Raw genomic sequence first — 25,709 nt, forward strand, 5'->3', positions numbered from 1 at the left:
TCGGCTTCAGTCGACAAAATAATACGATGGTATTAGCACAATCTATGGTGGCAATTAATAATTAAGATATATGAGTTAAGATATATCTGTTAATATATATCAAAGCCGATATTTGAGATGAACTTTGTAGCTATTGTTCTTTAAATTATTAATTTAATGTTTTTTTTTAATTTTACATAATGATGTACTCTTAACTGTACATTGCCTCTTTTCCATTTGCATTTTTTTCTGATGTGTATCAGAGGAAATTAACAATGTTTTTATTGTTCAATCTTTGAGAGAAACTTGATATTAAGAAATGACGCAAATGGAAATCAAGTTTTCTATTTTATAAATAAGATGTGGGGATGAGACGGAACTGCTAATCATAAACATCATTTTACTTTGCTGTACATTGAACGTTCACACCTACTAAAATGAAATTCTGCTCCTCCTTAATGAGTGCGGTAAACAACGCATACAGTAACAACAAAAAACAACAATAATACACTTCAAAAAATTAAACTACTGATTTCATTTCAATTTTCGTTTTCCTTCCGATAATGATGTATAATCTTTGGTGCAAAAAATTCCAATAATTGAACAGAGACAAGCTTTAAGTAGTCACTCTTTATATAATTTCTTTTAAGAAAAATGCTTTTGCTAACGCAGCCATCGCAGTTTTACTCTTTTGATCTCGATAAATAATCAGGAGACGACTTTGCATACATTTCGAAACGACATTCAAAGAAAACTTTGCTTCATTTTCAAAAAAACTGAACTATTTCGAGAGCAGATTTTATTCCTGGCATTTCAGACGTTCAACTAGGTTCAGCCTAAAAATACTAAACCTAATTAATCACCATACTTGATCTTATTACTGTTAAATTGTAAACTTTAAAATTGTTCAGTTAACCGCTTCTCACAAAACGTCTGTTTAATCTTATTGACACAAACGTCGATGGGTCCAACATATGGTATCAAAAAGCAACCATAATTAGAAAACCAAGTTTAAACTCAAGTTACGAGTCGCGACAACTACACTAACAAAAAATTTTAAAACTCTATAAAAGCTAACAAAAGCTGGAAAATTAAACCGGATTCCTTGTATTGAGCCATCTCTTGAAATTGAAAAATTCAATTGTTTCTTTCAATTTAAACTGCCACATTGAGCTCAAACTTCCAAACTTCATCTACCGAAATGAACTTGAGCAATAATGCAGCAAGGCATCCTTTAAAGAATAACCGAATTCAATTTCTTCTCTTTATTGTTGTGGTGTCTGTGCTTACAGAAGTTGAAACTGTCTTCAAATGCGGTATTAGACCAACCGAAAGAGCAAGAGAACGAACAAGCGGTAGTTCCAACATCAAATTAGTAAAACGCGTTGTCGGAGGGCGACAGTCAAAACAAGGTATTTCAATTTTGTCTATTTTATTAAAATTTCTTCGTATTTTTCAGGAATGCGTTACTATATTTTTCGGAAAAGAAATTGCAGTCTATACCAAACGCTAACGACTGACACGCGCGTTCCCGATAAACTAAATTAAAATGAAGAAAAAAATAATGAAAATAACGAGGTACGTTTTTTTATCGAGCCTCGCACCAATTTTTTCTAAACGTTTACAATAATTGCTATGAACTTCGTTTAAGAGCAATTAGACAAAAAACAGCTTCAAAAAGAAGCACGGGAACAAAATTTTAGCGAAAATTTTCTCAACCTGCATTTCTCGCTCTCTTTCAAACGAAGGTGTGGACAAAAATTCAAATTTGATAGCTGAAAGAACTTTTCTAAACTTTATTCACTCCCTGAACTTCCGGTTTCTTTCCTCGCAGACTTACCAAAAAAGGAACAGAAAACTATAGCGCCTCTTCGAGTCGTAAAAATGACGGCGCTCCAATACAATTCAAATTCTTTGAAATGTAAAAAAAATAGGAGCGCAATAAAAGATGATGACAAAGGCTTTTAATTAATATAAATATCAAATTATGAAATATGAAAAGTTCCAAATATAACACATAATCGACTGATGTCGGACAATTTGCTCTCGAACAACTGACGGGGGCTCGATTCGATTGTAGCCTGCTCTGCCTCAGCCCCCGGGGGTAGCGGGGCAAATGGTTTACTATGGGCCTTCAAATTTCAATTTGACTTTTAGCAATAACTTTCCCCCGATTGAGTTCATCGGCTCAAACGGGAAACGAGGGCTAGCTATATGATAAATGCCCATAAATCTGCTGGTAAGGGGGCTATAATGTGAAAAACACGGTGTTCTTACGGATAAATAAATTTGAACGTGATAGGTGACTGGCCGTGGCTGGTGAATTTGCGAATGTCTCTTTTGGATAAGGATCAACTGTTACCAGATGATAACTTAACTCCAAACTGTGGGTCTGTACTTATACACGAGAGATATGTCCTTACAGCTTCACACTGCGCTCGCAGGTAGGTCAAATATTATTTAAATTTACCACTTCGAGCCCAATTCTATAGATATGCAATGAAAAGAACATCACAACAAACATAACAGCTTAACGTCGGACCGTTCGCTCTAAAACCATAAGCAGGGTGGAGGAGGACGGGTAGTCTATACTTTATTGTTCCGACCCCTCTTGAGGGGGAAGGAACTATATACTCAAATGGGTTTTTTTTTGTTCCGTGAATTTTGGCCGATCGATATATTCGTCGTAGAGAGTTGAGACTGGTATCACCAGAAAGCTTGTCCAGCATAGAATATGGAAATAAAAAGATTTTTTTAATTTTCGTTTTTTACAGGAAGTTATCGAGGTTTGAATTTTGAGAAAATAGAGTGAATTCCGGTGAGATTTTATTCACATTTTCCGGAACTTTTGAATAAAACTTCGCCAATTTTGCTTAAATTTGTTATTTTTTTTAAAAAAAAGTTGTTGATCTTTATTTGTAAAGAGAAAAAACATTGTAAGTTACTTTTATTAATTTTTTTGTCCAAAAAAGCTGGCTAAAAATTTCAAAATTAAAACTTTTTCATCAAAAACAGCACGAATTAAGTTTTTTTTAGTTCAGTTTGATTAATATTACAGGAATTACAGACCCAAACACCACTAACACAATCTTTATAGACTCAAAAAGGGGCTTTTTTCCTTCAAATTCTGCTGAAAATGCTCTGTAATAAAAACTTTGCCGTTTTTTGCTAAATTTATTCGTTGATTATCAAAAACGCAGCATTTACTTTTGATTTTTTAACTAACAAAATATCAATATCTATAACATTCGAATAATTAAGTGTTCCTTACGACCAAATAGCATTAGCAGGGCTAGTTTGGACGAATCTTGAAATGGAATAATCCAAAAATATTTCGGATTGTAAACTGTCGATCTTTTTTATTAAAAAAATTTGATCTTTTCTACATTAATTAAATAACAGAACATTTCAAACTAAAGCTCACAAATGATAGATCCAATTGGCTTCCAAATTAGCTCCACATTTTTGCATATAGTTCATTACTTGAAAGCTTCTGGTCCTTTTATGGTCCTTTTAAAATACTTTTAAAAGTATTTTATTTTTTAAGTAAATAATGACTTATTGAAATTTAGCTCCATTTTTCTCTTAATTTGGTCAACTTGTAGCTTATTGCCTGCAATGAGAGAATGCTTTTTCTTTCTACTGAAATCAAATTCAATGTCTATTGCGGTTTTACGCCTTAAGTTAAGGTTTTCTGGCTTTGATACTACTAGAATTCACATTCTTTTTTAACTTAAATGTTTTTGCCCATTTTTCACGTTTTCTAGTTTTGTCACATTATCACGTTATTAACAGTTCACATGTAAAATTATTGACTTTCAAAATAAGACAAAATTGATAATCTTAAAATCCTTGAAGATATAGATTATGATTTTAAAGTCTTCGACACTACTTTCTCGAAGAACTTATTTGAATTTTTTTTAAAATTTTTTCGTTAACTGTCGGTTTTACTTTGTCTTTTTAGTCGTATGAAATTTCCTGTTCATTGAGCTGGTTTCATTGGTATTTAATAGAAGAATTGATTAGCCAATATTCTGATATTGGTAGATAGCTGATGGCTTTCATGACTCTGAAAACAATTGTTTTCCAATCTTAAAAAAAACAACACTTTTAAACTTCGCAATTCTGTTCCTTTTATTGTCTGTTTGTAATCTAGTCTCGTTAATTACACGCTAAATGTGTCAAATTTGTTGCAAAGGAAGGTTTCAGAAGAGATTGGTGTCACACAACCTAATATTTTTGTAAGAATTCATTGACTTAACTGGCTTCGACACGGAAAATAAAGTAAACTAATTTTTGATTTTTGTCATGTTTGACGTTCTTTTTGCAGACGTAAGACATATTCTGGATAATTGCAATTCTCAAGGGCTTCCTTTGGAAGAATAGACAAAAACTTTTTTTATTTCGTTCTGCAATAAATGGCGTTCATGTCTTTGAAATTTTTTTTTCGAAAAAAAATTAAAGTGTTACTTAATTTCGCAGTTTTTTTTCATTTTTGTCTACTTGCTATTTAGCATCAATTATGAGAGGTCACATAATACAGTATCGGTGCTCGCAAAAAGTGTAATGGAACATATTTTGATGGAATGGCTTTACGGTTTCGAAAGCTTTTTCTGCCAAGTTTTAATTGATTTTTTGTTCGTTGTCTATTTGTTGTTCTTTTTGTAACCGCATAAAAAGTTGAATATCAACAATTCTTAATCCCTTCTATAGAAGCATTGGTAATTGTTCACCTATGGGATTTTTCATTGATTTCTAATGGTTTTCATTACTTTGAAGTTAATTGATTTAAAAAAATTAAGCGAATTTTTCAACTTTACTGTTTTTGTTGTTTATTGTCTAATTGTTACCAAGCCTTTTAATTGACTTCTCCCATATCTTTTCTGGTGAAATACAAGTTATTTTGATTAATATCTTATCTTACGCTTTTATCTTACGTTTTTTTGACTTTGTTATAAAATTTTGTTTTTTAAACCGGATATGAAGTTTTTGATGTAATGAATTTTTGCTGTTGTTGTTTGATTTTGCTGTTCGTCTTGACTCGCTTACTTAATTTTTGCACATACTATCAATCTAATGCACCATTTTTACTCCACCACTGAGTTAATTGCTTTCGAGGCTATGTTTTCTTTCATACACCAATTTTTTTAAACGTACTTGAATTTCTGAGTTTTTCTATGTTCCTCATTTGGTAGACAATCATGCCAAAATTGTGGATGAGCGGGGTCGGAACCTTATGTGCGATCGCACATAACCGAGTCGCCTTGTTTCATATAGAGGCTTAAAATGAGTTCATTAGAGCTTTTCGTAGACAATGGTAATGATTTATTGAAAAGATCCGTAAATTGCCTCAGCATCTTTCCCAGAAATTAGCAGTCTCTGTCTATTAATATGAAACCCGAATCAATGAACAATCGAAAAGCTACTGATAACAATATACATAATGACACTACAAAATTAGGTTAACAAAAAGTTAATTGTGCATTTGAGTTCATCTGCATATACTAAGAAGATGAGACGGCCTCCAAGTCAAATAGGTTGGACGCAGAAGCCCCAGAGCGTAAGGAACACGTTTTTTTTTCAAAAAAAAACGTGACATAAACCGTAAAAATTCCCTCAATTATATTTGTTACTGCATATCATTTAATTTCATATTAAAAGAATGCTTAAAAAGGTTAATTACTGCAGAAGGAGACTCAGAAAAAACTTCTACTGTCGTTACAAAAAATGCAAAGATATAAACTGGTGACTGAACTATTAAGATCTTCAGAATTTTGAGACGACTCCACGAAACGTTATTCAATCTTTTACATCTCTATTCACATCAATTCGAAACAAGAGGAACTGAACGATCACACTAAACTGGGTTCAGATCACACAATTTTAATGACAAAATTGAGTGCAATGCCAGGAAAACTCCAATTACAAAACGAGAGTAGAATTAAGCCATTTTTAAACTAGGTATTCTACTTTGGAATATCATGGTGTGATTTTATGACTCCACAAAAACTTCAACATTAATTTATGAACCGGTTATTGTAGTGTGATTGTACAGTACATATCACAATTTAAAATTAACTTTAGCAATTAATCAATCAGCGGTCTTCAAAATCAGTTTACCTAACATTCTTTGTACTAGAGTTTGCCAGCAATATACACTAAGATACCAAAAGGCTACGTAGACCTAAATGATATTAAAAATCATTTAGCTTCAAATAATACAACAAATTGAGTTCACGTCAAACTTTTTAAACTTTTTTAAAAGCTTTTTTAACGTCTAGCAGACGGTTTGTAAAGTTTTCATACAGGATTCTAACGACATCTGCATCAGTTTCGTTCCAACTTTCAGAATTCTCAAATTTTTTCCAAAAAAACTCTGTTTAAATACGCTGCTTGTAAATCAGCTCTGAACTGTCTGCCTGCCATTCTAGTACCTTCCAGTCCTTTTTGCGGAAAAAAGTTGCTGACAATCTTTGATTTATGCACCGCAGCATTGTTTTGTTGAAAAATAAGGTACTGAGAACGCACTTTTCTTCGCAATTATTCAACATTTCTAAATTGCCGACAACCTTTAGCTTGTTTGGACACATAACAAATATTTGCACACAAATATTTGATCGTATTGCACACCAAAAAATAAATGATCCCTACTCCGAGCTCCAATTATGTGGTTTTTAAAGAACTGTCGTTTCATTTCTTCGAAAAACTCGCAAAATTCCTTTGCCGTTTCATCAGTAAAAACAACATTTTGCCTGAAAGCGAACGGCTTCCTGAGCATATTGATACACCATTTTCAACGAAAACACTTGCTTTTTTTCTTCAAACTGATTTTTTGCAGCATTTCTTAAAAAAACTAAATATTTTTTTAACTCTGGAAATTCTATGGTAGCAGAAAGCGCTATAGAAAGTGTTATGAGTCACTTTGAAGAGCTCCATTGAAGTTTTGGTCTTTTTTTGACAATTTTGTGGGTCTATCGCTATTTTTTTGGCCTCGAAACTTATTTCTCAGGAAACTTTTTTATCCATACTGTTTATTGGATCTTGATTTAAAATGGAGCTCTTTTGTTTTTTCGTCCATGAAAATCCGACATCTGGTAGCGTAACAATGTGGCAAACAGTGAAAAAACAAAGCGATTTAACCATCTTTTTTTGGTTAAGTGGAGAAAATGAGAAAGAAATTTCTCTTGAAACTTCTAACTTTCACGCCTTAGCGCAAATCATGCCTATGAAGCACGAATTACACTTTTAAAGCAAAATTGTACATAACTTTCTGCTACCATTATGTATGTCGAAGAAAACGTCGCTATCTGTTCAAAAAACAAATATAAAAAGAACAGGAAGAATAGGAATTTTCGATTAGGAAGAAAATTGAGTTTCAATAAGTCACGAGAGTAATTGTTAGATGAATTTATATTGAATATAATGAATATATAAAATGAATCATATATATTACAAGATTCGTATAATATTTTGTAGATTATAAAAATGAAGGAATCATTCATAAATTGATTATTTGTTGAATTTAATTGACAGAATGAAGGCGCGAGATCCGACCATCTCAGGAGGTCAGTTGGTTACAACTGTGCACGTCGGAGACTACAGAAGCCAGGAGAGGGACTTGGGAGAGTATGTGAGATATGCCAAACGAATCATCATGCATGAGAGATACTACAGGCCTACGGTTAGATACTAATCATATTAACACAATACAAAGCAACTTTGCTAATTTCATCAAGAGCAGCGGATTCTTCTGTATTGCTTTGCCTCCCCTAGAAAAATCTACCCCTTCAAATATCTATCATCGTCAATCTTCGTTCTTTGTTTTGTATTGCCTTGAAGATTTCTAAAAAAACATAGGCAAGGAGTGTTGTCGATACCTAAAAATTTTCTGCCGCTTTCAAGTTATCCGGAAAAAGATTTTTTTATATTACGAATTTTTTGATATCAACGTCTCATTTCAGTCATCTAACTACGAAGAATACACGGGATACTCTGTCGGACATACATCTGGTCATATGATGTCCAGTTCAATATGTATCAACAATTATTCTTTTTGAAGTTTTCTTTTGTTGCTTTATTTGGCCTGCTTTTGTTTATTGGGCTCGCAATTTTCAAAAACAAGAGAAACTGACCAATGAAAAGCATCACAAAATAGAGTTCAAAATGTCTGCCGTGTACGAAAATATTCCATAAGTCTATTCAAAAAAAGTTTCCAAGTATTGATCTATTGGCCCATTTCCTCGTCAGATAAGTGAACTGGAATCAAATTTCGAAAACTTAAGGTTCCGCTTGTTAAATGGACATATCACTTTATAAAAAAAACTCAAAAGAGACTAAATCAACTGCATTTGGTGCTTTGCTCCATTTCCATTAATAACATCGGATGACTTCAAAGAAATCAATACAATGTCTAGACCTATGTCTAGACAATGTCATTACTCAGACAGCTCCATATTTTGTGGAACAAATTCTTGTTGTTCAACTTTCTGCGGTGTTATAGTCTGAACACACTTGGGAAAAATATTTATGCTCGCATTGTATGATTTATAAATTATATCTTTTACAAGTGCGTTAAAACCGTATTAGTTACTTTTCTTTTAAAAAAGGCGACCTCTTTCATTGATATTCTTAAAAATTGCAGAATGACAGTTGCACCTGAGAGCAGGAAAAAATGTACAAAGTATGAAATTTTCACTTATAAAATGGGTTCGGTGAAATCTCTTTTGCTCAAGCAAACTATCACGCTATACTGTTCGATACAAAAAAATGCACCAGGAACGGAACCTGCGTTGGAAATTTGCATGCAGAAGAGCACATGAGATTCAAGTAAAAAAAAAATTGGTTACGAGACAAAAATGGTTATCATAGGAAAAAATGAATCATACAAAACGACTTGTTTCTCAGCCTCCATTATTGACCGATCAAACAAAACAAGGAAGATTCGTAGTTTGCTTCCGCTTAAAATGTTTCCACAGATCAGATGCAAAACACTTGACCAAAAACTTACAGACGTAAAATCTATTATATCTAGATGACTGTCATATCTGCAGATATTTTTTGAACATATTTTTTGAACATATTTTTCCTGCTACTAGAATTGTAGGCTCACCAGTGGATGTCCAAATCTATATAGACAAAATGTGCAGTATTTGATCATAGAAACACTTATTTTAATTTCTAGGAAGTCCACGACATCGCTCTCATCGAGTTAGACAGACCAGTTAAGGGCGCAATGCCCGTCTGTCTGGCAACAACTGGTCGACGAGAGGGCGAAAGGGGTACAGTTTTGGGTTGGGGAAGTACTAGTGTCCGATTTGGACACGGGAACAAACCATTCGGGAACAAACGATCCACTTCCACTTCAGACAGTGATAATGAGGAAAGAATGGTTGACTTGCCTGACAAACTGCGCGAAGGTTAAAAAAAGTTTGCGGTCCTTATAACAATCTTTTCATATGCAGCTTGCTTCCGCGAGTACCTTATAGAGCAGCCAGCCATTGAAAACTAGACATTTATTTGTTGCCAGATACAAATGACATTGAATCAGAGGGGTGCTAAAGTGACACCCATAATTTAAAATCCCGATTGGGTGCGTTCGTTGTCTCAAATTGAAGACCCGATTGTGCGGGTCAATGTGCACCTGCGTTAATGGCTTGAATAATTGAATCCATTCGCAAGATGAAATGCCGTTGCTTGATCTCGTAAACTAATTTCAATGTCAACAAAAACCATGCGTTTTTCATAACCAAGTAATTTGTCAAGGTTTTGCATTTTGAAAAAAAAACATTTGTTTCACCCGTGGATGACGTAGAGGAGTTATTGGATAACTACTAGTAGAACCGGGTCAATGCTGTCTTTCGTTATAGCGCCCCAGAATAAATAGCCCTTTTCTTATAAAAAAATACGGTCTCTATCACCTTATATTAAGGTAAGGGAAGAGAATGCAGTCTAGCAATCATATAAAAACGATAACAGCGAACCAAAATCGTATCTCAACGAAGGAGGCTATAGAAAAAAACTATCAAAACAATAAATCACAGATGAAAAAACTGCAAAAATAAACGTAAAAAGTGGAAAAAGCACATGACAAAATTATTCAACCAAAGAATACCTAATGTTTGCCAATCTTTCAAAAACCGGATTTTTCGTAATAAATAGCCAATAAACATTCACCTAAACTTTGTGAATGTTTGTAATTTTGTTGTGAAGCTAAACATTATTCACGAGAACGTTAAAGGTTTCAGTTTATAAGGCAAAAGGGGTTAAAACCCGCATTAAGACTTTTCGCAAAAAATAGCATTTTCAAAACTTGAGAAATTATCTATCAAATATTGTGCTGCATTAACCTTAGCGAATTAAATCTTCTACATAAAATCGAAAAACGTCTAAATGTTTCTGAGTTAAATATTGGACTTGTTGCAATAGAGAATCAGCAGGATTACGTGCAAAACCACTTGTGACATGGTAAATATATCCGATATTAGTATGTATATGATCAATAATGTCCAGTAAAAAACAATTAATACCTTGGATACGGGTTCTTTTACACCTACTACATCACAGATTCTATATCTAACGGTTAAATAAAATCTGTCGAACAGAGCATACAGTTCCTCCCTTATTTGAGGAAGGAGCAATAAGTCAATACATCCATTAACGTAACCACCACACTTAATTAGATTCTCTAACACAAACTTTTCCGTTAACTAATTTCTCTTGACAATTTATTGATTATACTTTTCCAATCTCAATTTTAATCTACATTTTAATTCAACCACTTTCTAAGCAATTTTTCATAATAATTGTTGAAAATAGCGCAAGAAGAAAAAATGCCATTGCTTCATCTCGTGAACTGATTTCAATGTCAACTATAACCATGCGTGTTTCATAACCAAGTAATTTGTCAATTTTTGAAAAAATCCTTTTCTCCCGTGACTTATGTAGAGGTGTTATTTATAGCTGCTAGTAGAACCGGATCAATGTTGTCCTTCGATATAGCGCCCCAGAATAAATAGCCCTTTTCTTATGAAAATAAATACGGTAATGGGGGAGGGAACATGTTTCAATCTAGACGTTGGGAACAATCCGTTAGATATTTTCCATTCCAGCAGAAACAATTAACAGTCGCTATCACTTTAAATGGAAGTATAGGGAGAGAATGCTGTCTAGCTATCTAATAAGTAGAACAACAGCGAACCAAAACTCAACGATGGAGGCGCCCCAGAATAAATAGACCTTTTCTTCGGAAAATAAATACGGTAATGGGGGAGGGAACATGCTTCATTCTAGACGTTGGTAACAAGACGTTATATATTTTCCATTCCAGCCGAAACGTTCAACAGTCGCTATCACTAAATATTAAGGTAGAGGAAGAGAATGCAGAATCTAATAAGTAGGACAATGGCAAACCAAATCTCTTATCTCAACGATGGACGCTATGGAAAAAAATAGGAAATAATAAATCAAAGATAAAGTAACTGCAAAAAATAAACGTAAAAGGTGCAAATATCACATGTCAATATTTATCCACCAAGGAATACTCAATGTTCGACCCAATCTTTCAAAAACTGGAATTTTCATAACAAAAAGCGACAAACATTCACCTATATTTTGTGAATGTTTTTTTCCATTTTGATGTTAAGCTAAACATTATTGACAAAAACGTTAAAGGTGTCAGTTCATAGGGTAAAAAAGGTTACAAAACTGCAAACACATTTTTTGCATAAAATACCTTTATTAAAGGAAATGGGCTTTAACTCTGTTATTTGAGGCCCATTCTCTATATATCTGTCATAAGTGTTGCCTACTAACTGATGAAAACATCCTAAATAAAATGGTGGTCATTTATTTATAAGCATTTGTCAAGCAGAGTGAAATGGAACCAAAATTGTACGTTTTTGATTATCAATTTTTTTTATCAAATTGAAAATGTTTGTAGACATTTGGACGCTAACTGCAGACATTCGGCCAACCTTTGATCTGTTTTAGCTGCCTAAATAATAAGACACTCAATTTTGACGCCAATAACTAAACCAAAATTAATCAGAAATTGTCAAATCTCTCTCCATCTATCAATTCGAAAAAATTATGCTGTTTTTTCAAACTCTGCTCAGCTAAAAAAAAACGTCAATTGTGGAACACCAATGTAAAACTATAATCAAATAACGTCGAGGAAATTGTTTTACAGACAACTGGCGGGCCGTTGGCTTCGGAAGTAACCTACTTGGGCTTAGGGAGGGTAAAATTATGGCGAGCATTTGGTGCTTGGAGCGTGAGAAGGGGTTGGGTTTGGAGGGGGATCCAAACCGCTCGAAAAACTGCGTTTCCCATCAATGTCAAATTCAACCCTTCAAAAAAATTTCACAGATTTTCACCTTTTGGCAGGTTCATATGTTTTTAAATCTCATGCATTGCAGTAAACTAAATGAGTGCCCCGCTACATCAGTTCAATTTCAGTGGAATTTGCAAAGATTTAAAATATTAATATTAAAATACAGCATTTTTATGACCTTATTCTCTTATTTTGCTTTTCATATCAAAATTTTTCAAAAGACAACAGCAGAAGATATTAGTAAGAAATGGTCCAAATAAATTAAACATAACCGACTAACATCGGGCGAATTGCTCTCAAACGACCCGCGAGCGGTGGCTTTGTCAGTAGCCAGGCACAGTTTAGTGAGGCTAGCTTTAGCTTAATTGAAGGGGCGTAAGCGAGCGCAGTAGTTTCCAATTAATTAGAATCCTACATTTGTAAATTGATCAGTAACTGTGTTTTCGATCAATAGTATGTTTGAGGAAACATGACGGCTGAAGACTTTAAAAAAATAATAATTTACTTGCATGCAAAATTTCCGCTTAGCTCCTCTTTTCTTCTTTTCCATTAAAGGCAAATATCTCAAAAAGGATGCACACTGGAAGTTGAATGAGCAACATACACTTCAATTTTTCTTTGGCTTTTGAATTTTTATTCATAATGTAAAAGCATTCCCTCCCGTTATATTTATTGTTCCTTGGAACTTAGCTGTTATCTTATACTTGTTATCTTGGGAGATTTCAGAGAGAATTTGGACTGTTTTTGAAATTGATTTTTAAAAAGCCTATCAGCATCTATACTGAAATGACATTTATGAAAATAAATACGGTAATGGGGGAGGGAACATGTTTCAATCTAGACGTTGGGAACAATCCGTTAGATATTTTCCATTCCAGCAGAAACAATTAACAGTCGCTATCACTTTAAATGGAAGTATAGGGAGAGAATGCTGTCTAGCTATCTAATAAGTAGAACAACAGCGAACCAAAACTCAACGATGGAGGCGCCCCAGAATAAATAGACCTTTTCTTCGGAAAATAAATACGGTAATGGGGGAGGGAACATGCTTCATTCTAGACGTTGGTAACAAGACGTTATATATTTTCCATTCCAGCCGAAACGTTCAACAGTCGCTATCACTAAATATTAAGGTAGAGGAAGAGAATGCAGAATCTAATAAGTAGGACAATGGCAAACCAAATCTCTTATCTCAACGATGGACGCTATGGAAAAAAATAGGAAATAATAAATCAAAGATAAAGTAACTGCAAAAAATAAACGTAAAAGGTGCAAATATCACATGTCAATATTTATCCACCAAGGAATACTCAATGTTCGACCCAATCTTTCAAAAACTGGAATTTTCATAACAAAAAGCGACAAACATTCACCTATATTTTGTGAATGTTTTTTTCCATTTTGATGTTAAGCTAAACATTATTGACAAAAACGTTAAAGGTGTCAGTTCATAGGGTAAAAAAGGTTACAAAACTGCAAACACATTTTTTGCATAAAATACCTTTATTAAAGGAAATGGGCTTTAACTCTGTTATTTGAGGCCCATTCTCTATATATCTGTCATAAGTGTTGCCTACTAACTGATGAAAACATCCTAAATAAAATGGTGGTCATTTATTTATAAGCATTTGTCAAGCAGAGTGAAATGGAACCAAAATTGTACGTTTTTGATTATCAATTTTTTTTATCAAATTGAAAATGTTTGTAGACATTTGGACGCTAACTGCAGACATTCGGCCAACCTTTGATCTGTTTTAGCTGCCTAAATAATAAGACACTCAATTTTGACGCCAATAACTAAACCAAAATTAATCAGAAATTGTCAAATCTCTCTCCATCTATCAATTCGAAAAAATTATGCTGTTTTTTCAAACTCTGCTCAGCTAAAAAAAAACGTCAATTGTGGAACACCAATGTAAAACTATAATCAAATAACGTCGAGGAAATTGTTTTACAGACAACTGGCGGGCCGTTGGCTTCGGAAGTAACCTACTTGGGCTTAGGGAGGGTAAAATTATGGCGAGCATTCGGTGCTTGGAGCGTGAGAAGGGGTTGGGTTTGGAGGGGGATCCAAACCGCTCGAAAAACTGCGTTTCCCATCAATGTCAAATTCAACCCTTCAAAAAAATTTCACAGATTTTCACCTTTTGGCAGGTTCATATGTTTTTAAATCTCATGCATTGCAGTAAACTAAATGAGTGCCCCGCTACATCAGTTCAATTTCAGTGGAATTTGCAAAGATTTAAAATATTAATATTAAAATACAGCATTTTTATGACCTTATTCTCTTATTTTGCTTTTCATATCAAAATTTTTCAAAAGACAACAGCAGAAGATATTAGTAAGAAATGGTCCAAATAAATTAAACATAACCGACTAACATCGGGCGAATTGCTCTCAAACGACCCGCGAGCGGTGGCTTTGTCAGTAGCCAGGCACAGTTTAGTGAGGCTAGCTTTAGCTTAATTGAAGGGGCGTAAGCGAGCGCAGTAGTTTCCAATTAATTAGAATCCTACATTTGTAAATTGATCAGTAACTGTGTTTTCGATCAATAGTATGTTTGAGGAAACATGACGGCTGAAGACTTTAAAAAAATAATAATTTACTTGCATGCAAAATTTCCGCTTAGCTCCTCTTTTCTTCTTTTCCATTAAAGGCAAATATCTCAAAAAGGATGCACACTGGAAGTTGAATGAGCAACATACACTTCAATTTTTCTCTGGCTTTTGAATTTTTATTCATAATGTAAAAGCATTACCTCCCGTTATATTTATTGTTCCTTGGAACTTAGCTGTTATCTTATACTTGTTATCTTGGGAGATTTCAGAGAGAATTTGGACTGTTTTTGAAATTGATTTTTAAAAAGCCTATCAGCATCTATACTGAAATGACATTTTTTTTGTTTAAGTTTGTGAATTTGAGGGATCGGAACATTATGTGCACAAAGAATCATTACTGAGCTTCCGTGTTTTAGTGGACATTCCAATAGTGAGTGGCGAGACATGCTCTCATGTAATGAGTCTACCAAGTAAAGAATCTGTGTTCTGTGGGGGCGACTTGTTCCACGGGGGCAAGGATGCCTGTCAGGGGGACTCAGGAGGACCCATGGTACAAGAGCGAAATGGGCGATTTGAGGTACCGCATGTAGTTTTGCTTGCTAGCTCATCTGCTTAATCTTATGAGCAAAAATTTTCACAATTACTATAAAGTAGAGAACCAAATTACGAAGCATGAATTGACTAGTGCAACGGCAGAGTTGAAAAGAGGCGACGCTGAGGTGGAATGAAGTAGGAAAATTAACAAAGACGCATGCAAAGTTGATTTTTTGAGGCCACCTATTCAAATGAGCAAAACTAAGAGACTTTCTCAAGCAAACAATGTTTTTGACTTCTGATAAAACTAAATTAACAAAGCTGCTCTGAAAGACCAAGAAATTAATTTTTTTAAATCAAACATCATAGTATTAGAACACAAAATTGACTCAATAGAAAATACAAGAGAAGCAACTACTTTCTTTTATAGCATTGAACCAAATTTGTTTCAGAAATCGTTGTACAAACAGATTGTTCTGATGAAAACAATTTTCTCAAAAACTTTCTTTTGTTACAATAAATATTTACTCTCATACCAACTTTTGCTCTAAAACCCCTCAAAACGTAACACTTGAAACGCTTACTGACTTCAAATAAGTGAATGATAGAGAGGAAGCTAAAAAGCAAATGCTTTTCAAGCAAGCAAAAATATTTGAACAAAAATGATGATTGTTTGATTAAAAAAGTTTGATTTCTTGACCCTCAAATAAAAGAAGAACGGATCATCTTTGACTAAAGTCAGACCAGTTGCTCTATAACCAGGGTAAATTCGGCTCTTAGGGGGAGGTGTCAAGATCACTAAGACGCTTCAAATGGCAAAATAGTGACAAATAACAAAATAGACAAAAATTAAAATTAAGGTAAAAAATGAAACAAATTTTGGCACATTTATCATAGACTATTGTAGAACACTGCCACAAATAGAGTTGCTTAGAATTGGGTCACTCACAAAAAAAAATTGAAAAGACAAGAAAGTAAAAACAGTAAAGCGAAGACTTTGCATTGAAAACATGGCTACAGCAATTTTTTTAAACTCCGTTGGATACCAATAAAAGCATTTTTGCATTCTGATTTTATCTACACGATAGTTGGTTTTTGATCACTTATCTGACGTTAATAGCATAGCCGGCAGATTGCGGAAAATAGCCGCGATAGACGCTGGTGGCCTTCCATGAATTGAAACAACTAAGGAAAAAAGATAGACAGATCGACCGCCAGTCTTTTATAGACCTCTAGCCTTTTTGGGGTTAGATTCGGACTGTCAATTTTATGACGCATAGGGTTTATAGAGAAAAAGCCCTAAAGAGCTTTTTCAAAATCGATATTTGAATTCAAAAATTCAAGACTAATACTCAAAAATTAGGGCATATATGTTTGGCACTGATTAGATGCTCACTGTTGATCTTTAACCAGTAATTTCTTAAAATATAAGGTTCCATAAGTGAGTTAAGAAGTCATTTTTTTCAAGTGAGGTAAGTCACACAATTGACCTAAAAGCAGAAATGACGTCAAGTACACAAATTTTAACTTCAAAGCAGTAGAAGTCACTGAAGTCATTGAAAAAGTCAATTCCAAGAAGTCAGGTCGTAAGAATCGGCGAGACAACGAACTAAAAAAATAACAGGACAAGTCCTGACGTACAATTCAAAGAATTTTCACTGGCTAAACAAAAAACTAGACACAAAACGGACCATGAGTGAATTCGGAAAACCATTTCTTAAAAAAATCAGATTGAAAAAAAAACAGAAAATCAATATCAAAATGCCGCTAGCGAGAACAAAAAACCAATAGCAAGAAATGTAAATTTGATTCTAACAAAAAACTAGGCCTAGAATGAACTATGAATGGATTGGGAAAACCACTTAGAAAAAAATCCGATCAAAAAAATAGAAAAAACAGTAAAAATCAAAGTGAAATTGCCGCATGTGAACAAAAAATCACTAGCGAGAAAGCGAATTTTTGTTCAAACACCGTTTTCTCACTACTTTAAAACTAGAGCAAAAAAAATTTCACGCCACAAAACCACTCGCTGTTTCGCTCCACTTCCTGTTTCGGCGTGACCAAAATCACCACTCCAATTTGACTTCAAAAATCATGAAAATGTGTGAACAGATCCTTAAAAAAAGACAGCGCCCCATTACAATTCAAATTCTTTAAATTGTAAAAAAAACGATGTCCACAATCATAGTCGCTATCTCTTCGCGGCTATTAATAACATAAATTGACTGCCACCAGATGAATTGTTCTCAGAGGCGAGTGAGCGGCTGTGCTGTAGCTGGCTTAAACTTGAGGTCAGCAGCACTGATAAGAACGTGTGTCCGCGCCAGCATGAAATTCTCCTCTTTCGGCCGCTTCTAATTTAACTCAGAGAGGGTGTCGATTTGGATTTTTAGAGGTGGAAAAGCCAGGAAAGGGGTTTGAACCCGCGACCTCACATATGGCTGCGAACTCTTCACCACTCAGCTACACCGCTTTGCTATTTCATCGCTATAATCGCCTTTATTTTAGAAACAGATTTAACTTCAGAACTAGCAGGCCCGCAAAACATAACAAGAAAATCATTTACACGAATAAGAGTTTTAGAAGAAGTTAAGGTTGTTGTTTCGCGCCGACTCGGGCTCGAAACCATACCCTTCGCTTAACAGCCATAGGTCTCACCACTTACGCTAACTATGCGCATTGCACTTGACCTTTCCTCTTTCTACAGCAAATTTCCGGACAATGGCGTTTGTGACTCGCTTGTTTTTCCTATACGGCATGCTTAAGGAGCGCGAAAAATGTGCATAACAGGAGCTTAAATATAATGGTAAAGCTCTTCTCAAACCGCATTTATTTTGCGCTAGGTTGCATGATTAAGGACCCCCGAAATGGCAGCACCAATGTTAACGATTGTGCTCAATTGCGACTGATGTTTCATATAATAAAGGAAGATTAGACATTACGACTAAAACTGCTCAAAACTTAGTTTCTTAGCGATTTTATGGATAATGATAATAGAACCGAAACCAACAGCTATAAAATAAAACTCAACCTGTGGTTGTCCTATAGAGGACAGAGAAAACTGTTTAATTTTTCCAATTCAGTCTGTTTGAAGCTCTTGGTGTATTCTGTTTTGGCCTCCCGTTTCTTGGAGTCACTATTTGCTCAACTCGTTTTCATTATCAATAAATTTGAGAAGAGAAAAATAGAGAAGTAAACAAAGGGAGAGAGAGAGAGAAACCGAAAGAAGGAAAGAGGACATAGAGTGAAAGAGAAACGGAACGGAGGAAAGAGAGAGAATGACAAACACACAGAGCGAGAGAGAGAGAGAGAGAGAGAGAGAGAGAGAGAAACAAAGAAAGAGAGAGAGAGCGAGAGAGAAAGAAAGAGTACGAAAAATGATTGCTCTAAACTTCGTTTAGGGGCAACAATGCTAACTGGAACATCCCAGTGGTTTATGAAAAATCATCGTTCAGAGATTTGAAATAAAAGAAAACTAAAAAGACCAAGCGAATAGAAAGAAGAATTGCTACAAGGAGAACAATTGCCATTTTTCATCCCCCAAACACACACACACACGGGAACAAAAACCAACTGGCGTGGCATGTTGATTAGAAACTTTCATGCTTACAAAAGGGAAGGTACCTGACACGCGCTCGAACCATCGACACTCAGAATAGCAGTCCTCCATCTTACCAACTGCGCTATAAATACTTCAAGCACTCCTTTCTCACAATCGCTTTTTTTCTCGAAACAAATTTCAGAATGCGAGCATTTGAGATCACGCAGAAATCAAAATGTAACGCGTGAAAAACTTAGTTGGAAGCGAAGAGTGTTCTGGAATAGCGCAGAATCTGTCCAGCTAAAACTTAGCAGAAAAACACATGTTTACAATGAACTTCAAACTAAGTTCGGGAGCAATTAAAAAACACGTAGTACCAAGGACAGTAAATCCTCCCTCTGGGCGAACATACTTTCAAGCCCTCTTCTCCTCGTGGTAACTGCACCTGACTAACAATCTTTCGTTTCCCAGTTTCGATTCTCACCCATCTACTTTGAGCCTTTTAGGTCATTTACCTCTCTCAAAATGTTTGCTTAACCATGCAGCTCAATGCGGCTCTTAATCATGCGCTTCGAGAGGCCCCTTAAACATGCAAAAATTTCGTCCTATTATAGAGCTCACGCGTTTAATATATAGGAATGATGAAAGCAATTTAGATCACGCAAAAATTGAAAGTCAAGCGGGATGTTCTAGAACGCAAGCGCAAAAAAGGTCGAGCAAAAATTTTAACATTTAAACATACGGATTATCACACAGCTGAGATTTAAACAGTGCAATAATTTGCAAAATGCTGTTGAACAGACATGCGGGGATCAGCAAAACATTTGTTCAGAATAACTAAGATTGAATAACTAGTTTGCAAGAGATTAAAAATGAGCTTTTAGTCTTGGAGTAATATTAGCAAGTGTTGAAAAAAAAGCAATTCTGAAGATGGTTTTTAGTGTTAGAAAATTTAGGAAATTGTAAGGTCGTCGAGGGTAACAATAAAGCTAGTTGTTAATATTGTTAAAAATATTGGGCGAGCAATGAAAAGTTAAACAAGATCACCGTAATGCTGCTCGTGAAGAAGAACTTGAGAAGCGAGAAAACGTGCCACAAGAGCTATCTGAGTTCAAGAGCTGACGAACAGTTGCCGCATTGCTGTATCAGACAAAGAGGGCAAGTTAAGAGATATATATTCAATTGTGCCTTCTTTCTATGCTAATGTGACAACACAACAAAAACCTCTTAAAATCTAAAGCCAAAAATCCAAAAATCAAACTTTTATAAAAACTGGTATCAAAACTATTGAACTCAAAGCCATGAAACAATTGAATAAAACAAAAAAAGCAAAGGCAATTAATTTTTTTCACTACAGAGAAGAAGCGACTATACAGACACTAAGCAACAAATTGACAAAGTAAGGCAAAGTTGAAACTCAAAAGAAACGCAAAGTCATAAGAACCAATAGGCATCAACTGAAAGCATTATATAGGTTCTCATGCACGACTTCAGGAAATCAAGAGGCTCTTAAATTACTGAGGCTGAGTTATAAAGGAACCAAACCGACGCCGACGAACGTCGGACGAATTGGACTTGACTGTTGGGGCGAGGTATTTTAGAGGTGGTATAGACAACAAATTTTTGTGGGTACAAAAACTTGCCATAAGGCTGGGGTTCAAACCCTCGACCTCCCGGATAAAAAATGGTGCATTAATCACTCTAAGCGACTCTGACCATGTTCCGTACTTGCTCACAGCCACTTTTATTTTAGCATTAGCCTTAATTTCTGAATGGAGCAATTTCAATCACTCAAAAAATCAAAAAAGTCAAGCTTCAAAAAGTCACTCGAGAATTGAAATCAAAAGAATGTTCTAGGAAGCGGCCAGGCAAAAATTTTTCATAAAGAAGTTTAAAAAAACATCCTCAATTTTTTTAGAGCAGATTTAAAAAAAATAAGGGCAAAACACAAATATTAAAGTTTACAAAAACGATTTGTCGAAGCCAAAAAACCGTGAGCTTTTCTCTGAATATATTAACATAATCGACTAACGTCGATTGAATTCCTCGCAAACGGACGGCGAGCGGTTGGCTTCGGTAGTATCCAGCTGCGGCTTATTAGGAATGCTAGTATTCGGGAAGTGTGAGTGCAGTGGGGGGGGGGGGGGCGATGGAGGGTAGGGTTGTGGGGAGCTGGATGATTGGTTGTCCAAATAGACAGTTTGAAGGTCGTGAACGGGGGTGTCGACGGGTGCGGGTGATTGGGGTGGGGTGACAAAATATTAAGACTAACAACCACCCTTCACACCTTGAAATTGTCTCGAAAGTTTTGGCGAACCGTAGGCTCGAAAGTTTTGGCGAACCGTAGACTCTAATAGAGCTACTGGGTTCCTTAATGCCCTCCAAGCGCTACCTGTTTATCTTTTTTGAGGACGGAAAGTCAAATGGGTCAGACAATAAATCGGTCAAGCGAAAAATTGCACAAATAGACAACAGGACTAATATAATTCGAGACAGGCAAAAATTCTGTCGAAAATGGAATTTAAACAATAGCAGAAATGTAAGAACTTCAGCAATTTCAAAACATTTTTTCATAACAAAGAATAGAAAACGTAAAACATAGCTGGCAGATTGCCAAAAAATAGCCGCAATAGCTTTGTAGATCTGCAGTCCCAAAAACAGACCAAAAAACTTTTTAAAATGATGAGCTGTTGTATTTTAAGAATATGATTAACTTATTGCTGATTCTATTAGCTGCCCTTAAATACGCGTCAGTTAGAGTGACACACTCCCTTGAGCTTACCTCTTTGAACTATAGTAAAAAATATTGATTTCAGAGTGAGGAAGTCCTTTTTGAGTGAGGAAGTCACGTGTGACCAAAAATTTAATCACGCGAATGAACAAAACATAGCAGGACAAGTCCTGAAATACAGTTCAAAGAATTGAATGAAAAACTTAGAATTACTCTAACTGACCAGTAGATCAATTCAACGATGCCAGCCGAAAAACAAACAAAATCATGTCACAAAACTGAGAAACAAACAATCAAACAAACTAAACAAATATATAATCATTGATAAAACTTTGAAGGCAAAATTTGATCCCTTTAAATATACCTATTTCAAAGATATGTTCAAAACTAAATTTTGTTTCTGAAATTGGTGCAGTATTATATCTGAAAGGCCTGAAAAAATTCATTGGCCCTTGAAGATGGATTAACTAAAAATCAAAAAAATTGATATCAATTGAGATTTTAATGAAATGATGCTGAAAATCTTGATATTAAAATCTTAAGAATCATTTATTAAGAAATGATTCTAGTGTCTCTGGAGGCTATCCAGCAATTCCAAGCCATAAAAAACTAACTGGTTCAAAGATCGATAGGCAATAATTTTTATAAAAAAATTTCAAATTTCAAACAGAAATTCGTTCTATTAAAATGTTGAAAACCATCCAATTACCCACTAGCATTATTTAATAACCTACTATCAAACCCTGTATGAGGTTATCTGGCTACTCAGGCAAGAAAAACTGAATAAAAGACAAATGTTTTGAAAAAAAATTGAAAAACTTTTTCTGATAAAACTTGCAAAAAACTTTTTGCAAGTTTTATCAGAAAATTTTCAAAATTCGAAAGGTTTAATTGTTGAAAACAAATCCATTGAAACTAAATAAAACAAAAAAATTGCAAAACTAGTATCATTTTGTGTGTTTGTGTTTGTAGTACCAAAACATATAGTTCATAAAATGGTCATAACGAGTACTTTTGTCTCGCAAAAGGCCTTCATCAACTTTTAAAAACTTCAATCTAAGACTAATCAAGCAAAAAACTAGAAAAAATCACAAAAAAACATGAAACATTGCACCATTTTGGGCCCAAAAACTCCTATATATGACCTTTTAACCTTGAATTGAGGCCATCCCAGCAGCTGCAACACTCTAAGCACTTGAAGGACTACTAACGTCCAATTTGGGCCTCTAATGAAACTAAATGCCCGCTGGGCTTACCTGTTTATCCCGTTTTGAAAGATCAAAGTCATTAAAAATGTGTGACTACATTTTAAAAAAACAGCGCCTCAATGCAGTTCAAATTCTTTGAATTGTAAAAAAAACACTCTCCACTGAGAGTGAAAAAAAAGACCGCACGCACGCAGAAGAAGTTGCATGAACGAACGAACAATAAGTGGATAGGAAGTGGCGATTGCGACGTCATATAATCGTAACAAAAATCCTGTTGACGAAATAAAAAATATGAAAGGCCAATAATAGCCTCAGCTAGCGATTAAAAATATTCAAAAACCTGAAATAATTGAAAATCATTGCCATTTTTCATTTGCTCATCTGATACTGTTTCTAAGACCACCTTTTTGCCAAAATCTCGCAGTAAATATTCTGAAGGAGAGCTGAGAACTGACTACAAAAATCAGAGGCAATAAAGACCGGAAATTGAAAGGGACAAGAAATTAACAAAAATTATCCAAAAACTTGGTTTTATTGAAGCTTCTGTCTGCAGTACATATTTATTAATCTGAATTCTACACAGCAGCCAATGCTCAAGATTTTAAAAAAACTCATTGGAGACTAAATGCAGAAAAGGAACAAAATAGACTAAAATTTCTTCAGAAAAACTTCATAAAATTGAATAATCACAAGAACAAGAAATGACTGAGTGAGCCAAAATTTTAAGAAGATTGGGAACCCTCCCTCACAACATGAAATTGTCTCCTCGAAGCAGTTTTGGCGAATAGCACACTTATAGTCTAGTAAACCAAAAGCTCCATGAGCCCTTTATTTTCTTTGGGTTTTTCCGGTATATCCCAATTTTGGGGCCAAAAAGGCAAAAGAGTCAGACAAAAAATGGTCAAGCAACAAACTCAGTAAAAAGACTACAGAACTAATACAACTGCTACAAACTTTGTTTAAGAGCAATAAAAAAAAACAGCGCCCTATTACAATCCGAATAATTTTTTATCAAAATCCACGATGAGACCGAAACTGTCGCTGCGGTTATTTCGAAAAAAAATTGTTGAAAATGTCAATGAAATAGATATTTCGACAAAAAAAATTAATATATCAAAAAAAAAACTGATCGATTTAAATTCGCGAAGAAATTAATTCCAGAACACTGCCATGGGAAGCAGTTGTAATTTTTGATGAAAAAGGCTGCATTTTGGAAATTTGAGCATGAAAAATTGGATCAAATAGTTCAGCAACACTCACCTGCCTTTGGAACCAATATCACTATCTTCAACCATTATCACAATTTCAACAAATTTTTAGCGACGGAAATTGTTCGAATATTCATAAAAACGTTTCGCCTGATACCACTCATTACTCTGTACGATTATATTGATCGGCCAAAATTGGCTGAAGGAAAAATCCAGTTCTCATATTAATGTTAGTATTCTGAACGGCGAAAGTCTAAGTGGATATCATATAGTTCCAGGTCTCGTCAAAAACAATTTCACTATTTTTCCACAGTGCTCTCGGAACTGATAAATTACAGCTGAAATTGAGGAAATAAATAATTATTGAGATCTGGATGAGCGCGGAAGGGCAAGAAATGGGGGGGGGGGGGGGGGGGGTGAAATAAAGGAGGCCCCAAACTCCAAGAATGTCCGTTCATAAGATGGACTGAACTTAAGTCTCCCCGACAGTTTCGGTTAATCACATACTTAGTGACAAGTAAGGCCCCAAAAAACTACTCAGCCAGTTAAAAGTCGCAGAAATTTGGAGCTCAGGTGAAAGATTACATCAAAAGATCAACAGTTTTAACATAATTGATAAAGAAAATTGTTTGAGCAATTAATCATGCATTATGAATGCTGCTCGTCATAAAGAACGAAGATAATTTCTACCTAAAACGTTGGCACCATTTTAAGCGTCGGCTCTTCATACAATTTGAACTGCCCGGCGCTGCTGATTAATAATTGTGCATACTTTATTAAATTGGTACCATTTTGAGTATGGGTGCTTTAGGTGATTGGAGTAGTGAGCTGGGGCGTAGGGTGTGGACAGCCCTACAAGCTGGGAATATACAGCAATGTCAGCTATCACAACTCGTGGATCCAAAGTCACATTGACGAACCATTCGACATTTAAGAGCAATCAATGGCCAAAAATAACGACATAACAAATTGAATGTTCTCTTTCCCTTTAGATCTTAAAAATTATCTCGAAAACCAAACATCACGAATTATAGAGTTAAAGAAAACTATGAATAGCTTACTATGATACATTACAATGCATTAAACTTAAGGATACGTAATAAATTTTGATATAATAGTTAAAAATTGAATCCTGACCTACAATTATTACCATTGTGAGCATAATAGTTATACGATGTCTGGTTATGTTCCAAAAACAATTCACATAGTTTTCCAATGCTCTCGGGTTCAATCACAACTGTAATTGAGGAAATAAACAATTATTGGGAGTCAATCTTTTCACCTGTTGGATAGAAAAGATCTAATTATTGCTCGCATATATATCATTGTTAATGTTATTTGCCCGATTTGCGTAAACAGTAAAAAAAATTAATTAAAAAATACTTACACCTTTTCTCGCAGAAATTTTTCATTCAAAATACGAATTAAATTGCAGTTGAAGAAATTTGAGAAACAATTTAAGAAAACAAGGTTATAGTGGAACAAATATTGAAAATTAGAACTAAGAACTCTACTAAACCAAATAAAATTTCAAAATTTGGCAACAAATTACCTATGGTCAGTTTTTAAGAAATATTACTTGCACCATGGATCTCACCTTGCCAATATGGCATAAAAGG

The 25,709-nt window shown here is 34.7% G+C and overlaps 2 protein-coding genes across 3 annotated transcripts in view; one reads left to right on the forward strand and one right to left on the reverse strand.

Annotated features, from left to right (window-relative positions):
* Positions 1–25,709, reverse strand: part of LOC142349582 (uncharacterized) — a 140,591-nt gene that overhangs the window by 44,534 nt on the left and 70,348 nt on the right. The gene's annotated exons all lie outside the window — the stretch shown is intronic.
* On the forward strand, positions 473–25,081 carry LOC142350025 (mite allergen Der p 3-like). The gene is made up of 6 exons (XM_075401929.1): positions 473–1,391; positions 2,282–2,423; positions 7,513–7,660; positions 9,161–9,395; positions 15,285–15,445; positions 24,902–25,081. The coding sequence occupies exons 1-6, from the start codon at positions 1,181–1,183 to the stop codon at positions 25,022–25,024; spliced, it is 1,020 nt and encodes a 339-aa protein (XP_075258044.1). The 5' UTR covers positions 473–1,180; the 3' UTR covers positions 25,025–25,081.

The sequence above is a fragment of the Convolutriloba macropyga genome, chromosome 11, assembly GCF_964194025.1.
Source record: "Convolutriloba macropyga chromosome 11, txConMacr16.3, whole genome shotgun sequence".
Classification (NCBI taxonomy): Eukaryota; Metazoa; Xenacoelomorpha; order Acoela; family Convolutidae; genus Convolutriloba; species Convolutriloba macropyga.

What these genes read in the sequence shown, in the direction of transcription:
- LOC142350025 (XM_075401929.1), top strand. Translation starts at nt 1,181, where the DNA reads ATGAACTTGAGCAATAATGCAGCAAGGCATCCTTTAAAGAATAACCGA. An exon ending in GCCTGACAAACTGCGCGAAG is followed by an intron (nt 9,396 to 15,284) that starts GTTAAAAAAAGT and finishes TCCGTGTTTTAG; the next exon opens with TGGACATTCCAATAGTGAGT. An exon ending in AGCGAAATGGGCGATTTGAG is followed by an intron (nt 15,446 to 24,901) that starts GTACCGCATGTA and finishes TGGGTGCTTTAG; the next exon opens with GTGATTGGAGTAGTGAGCTG.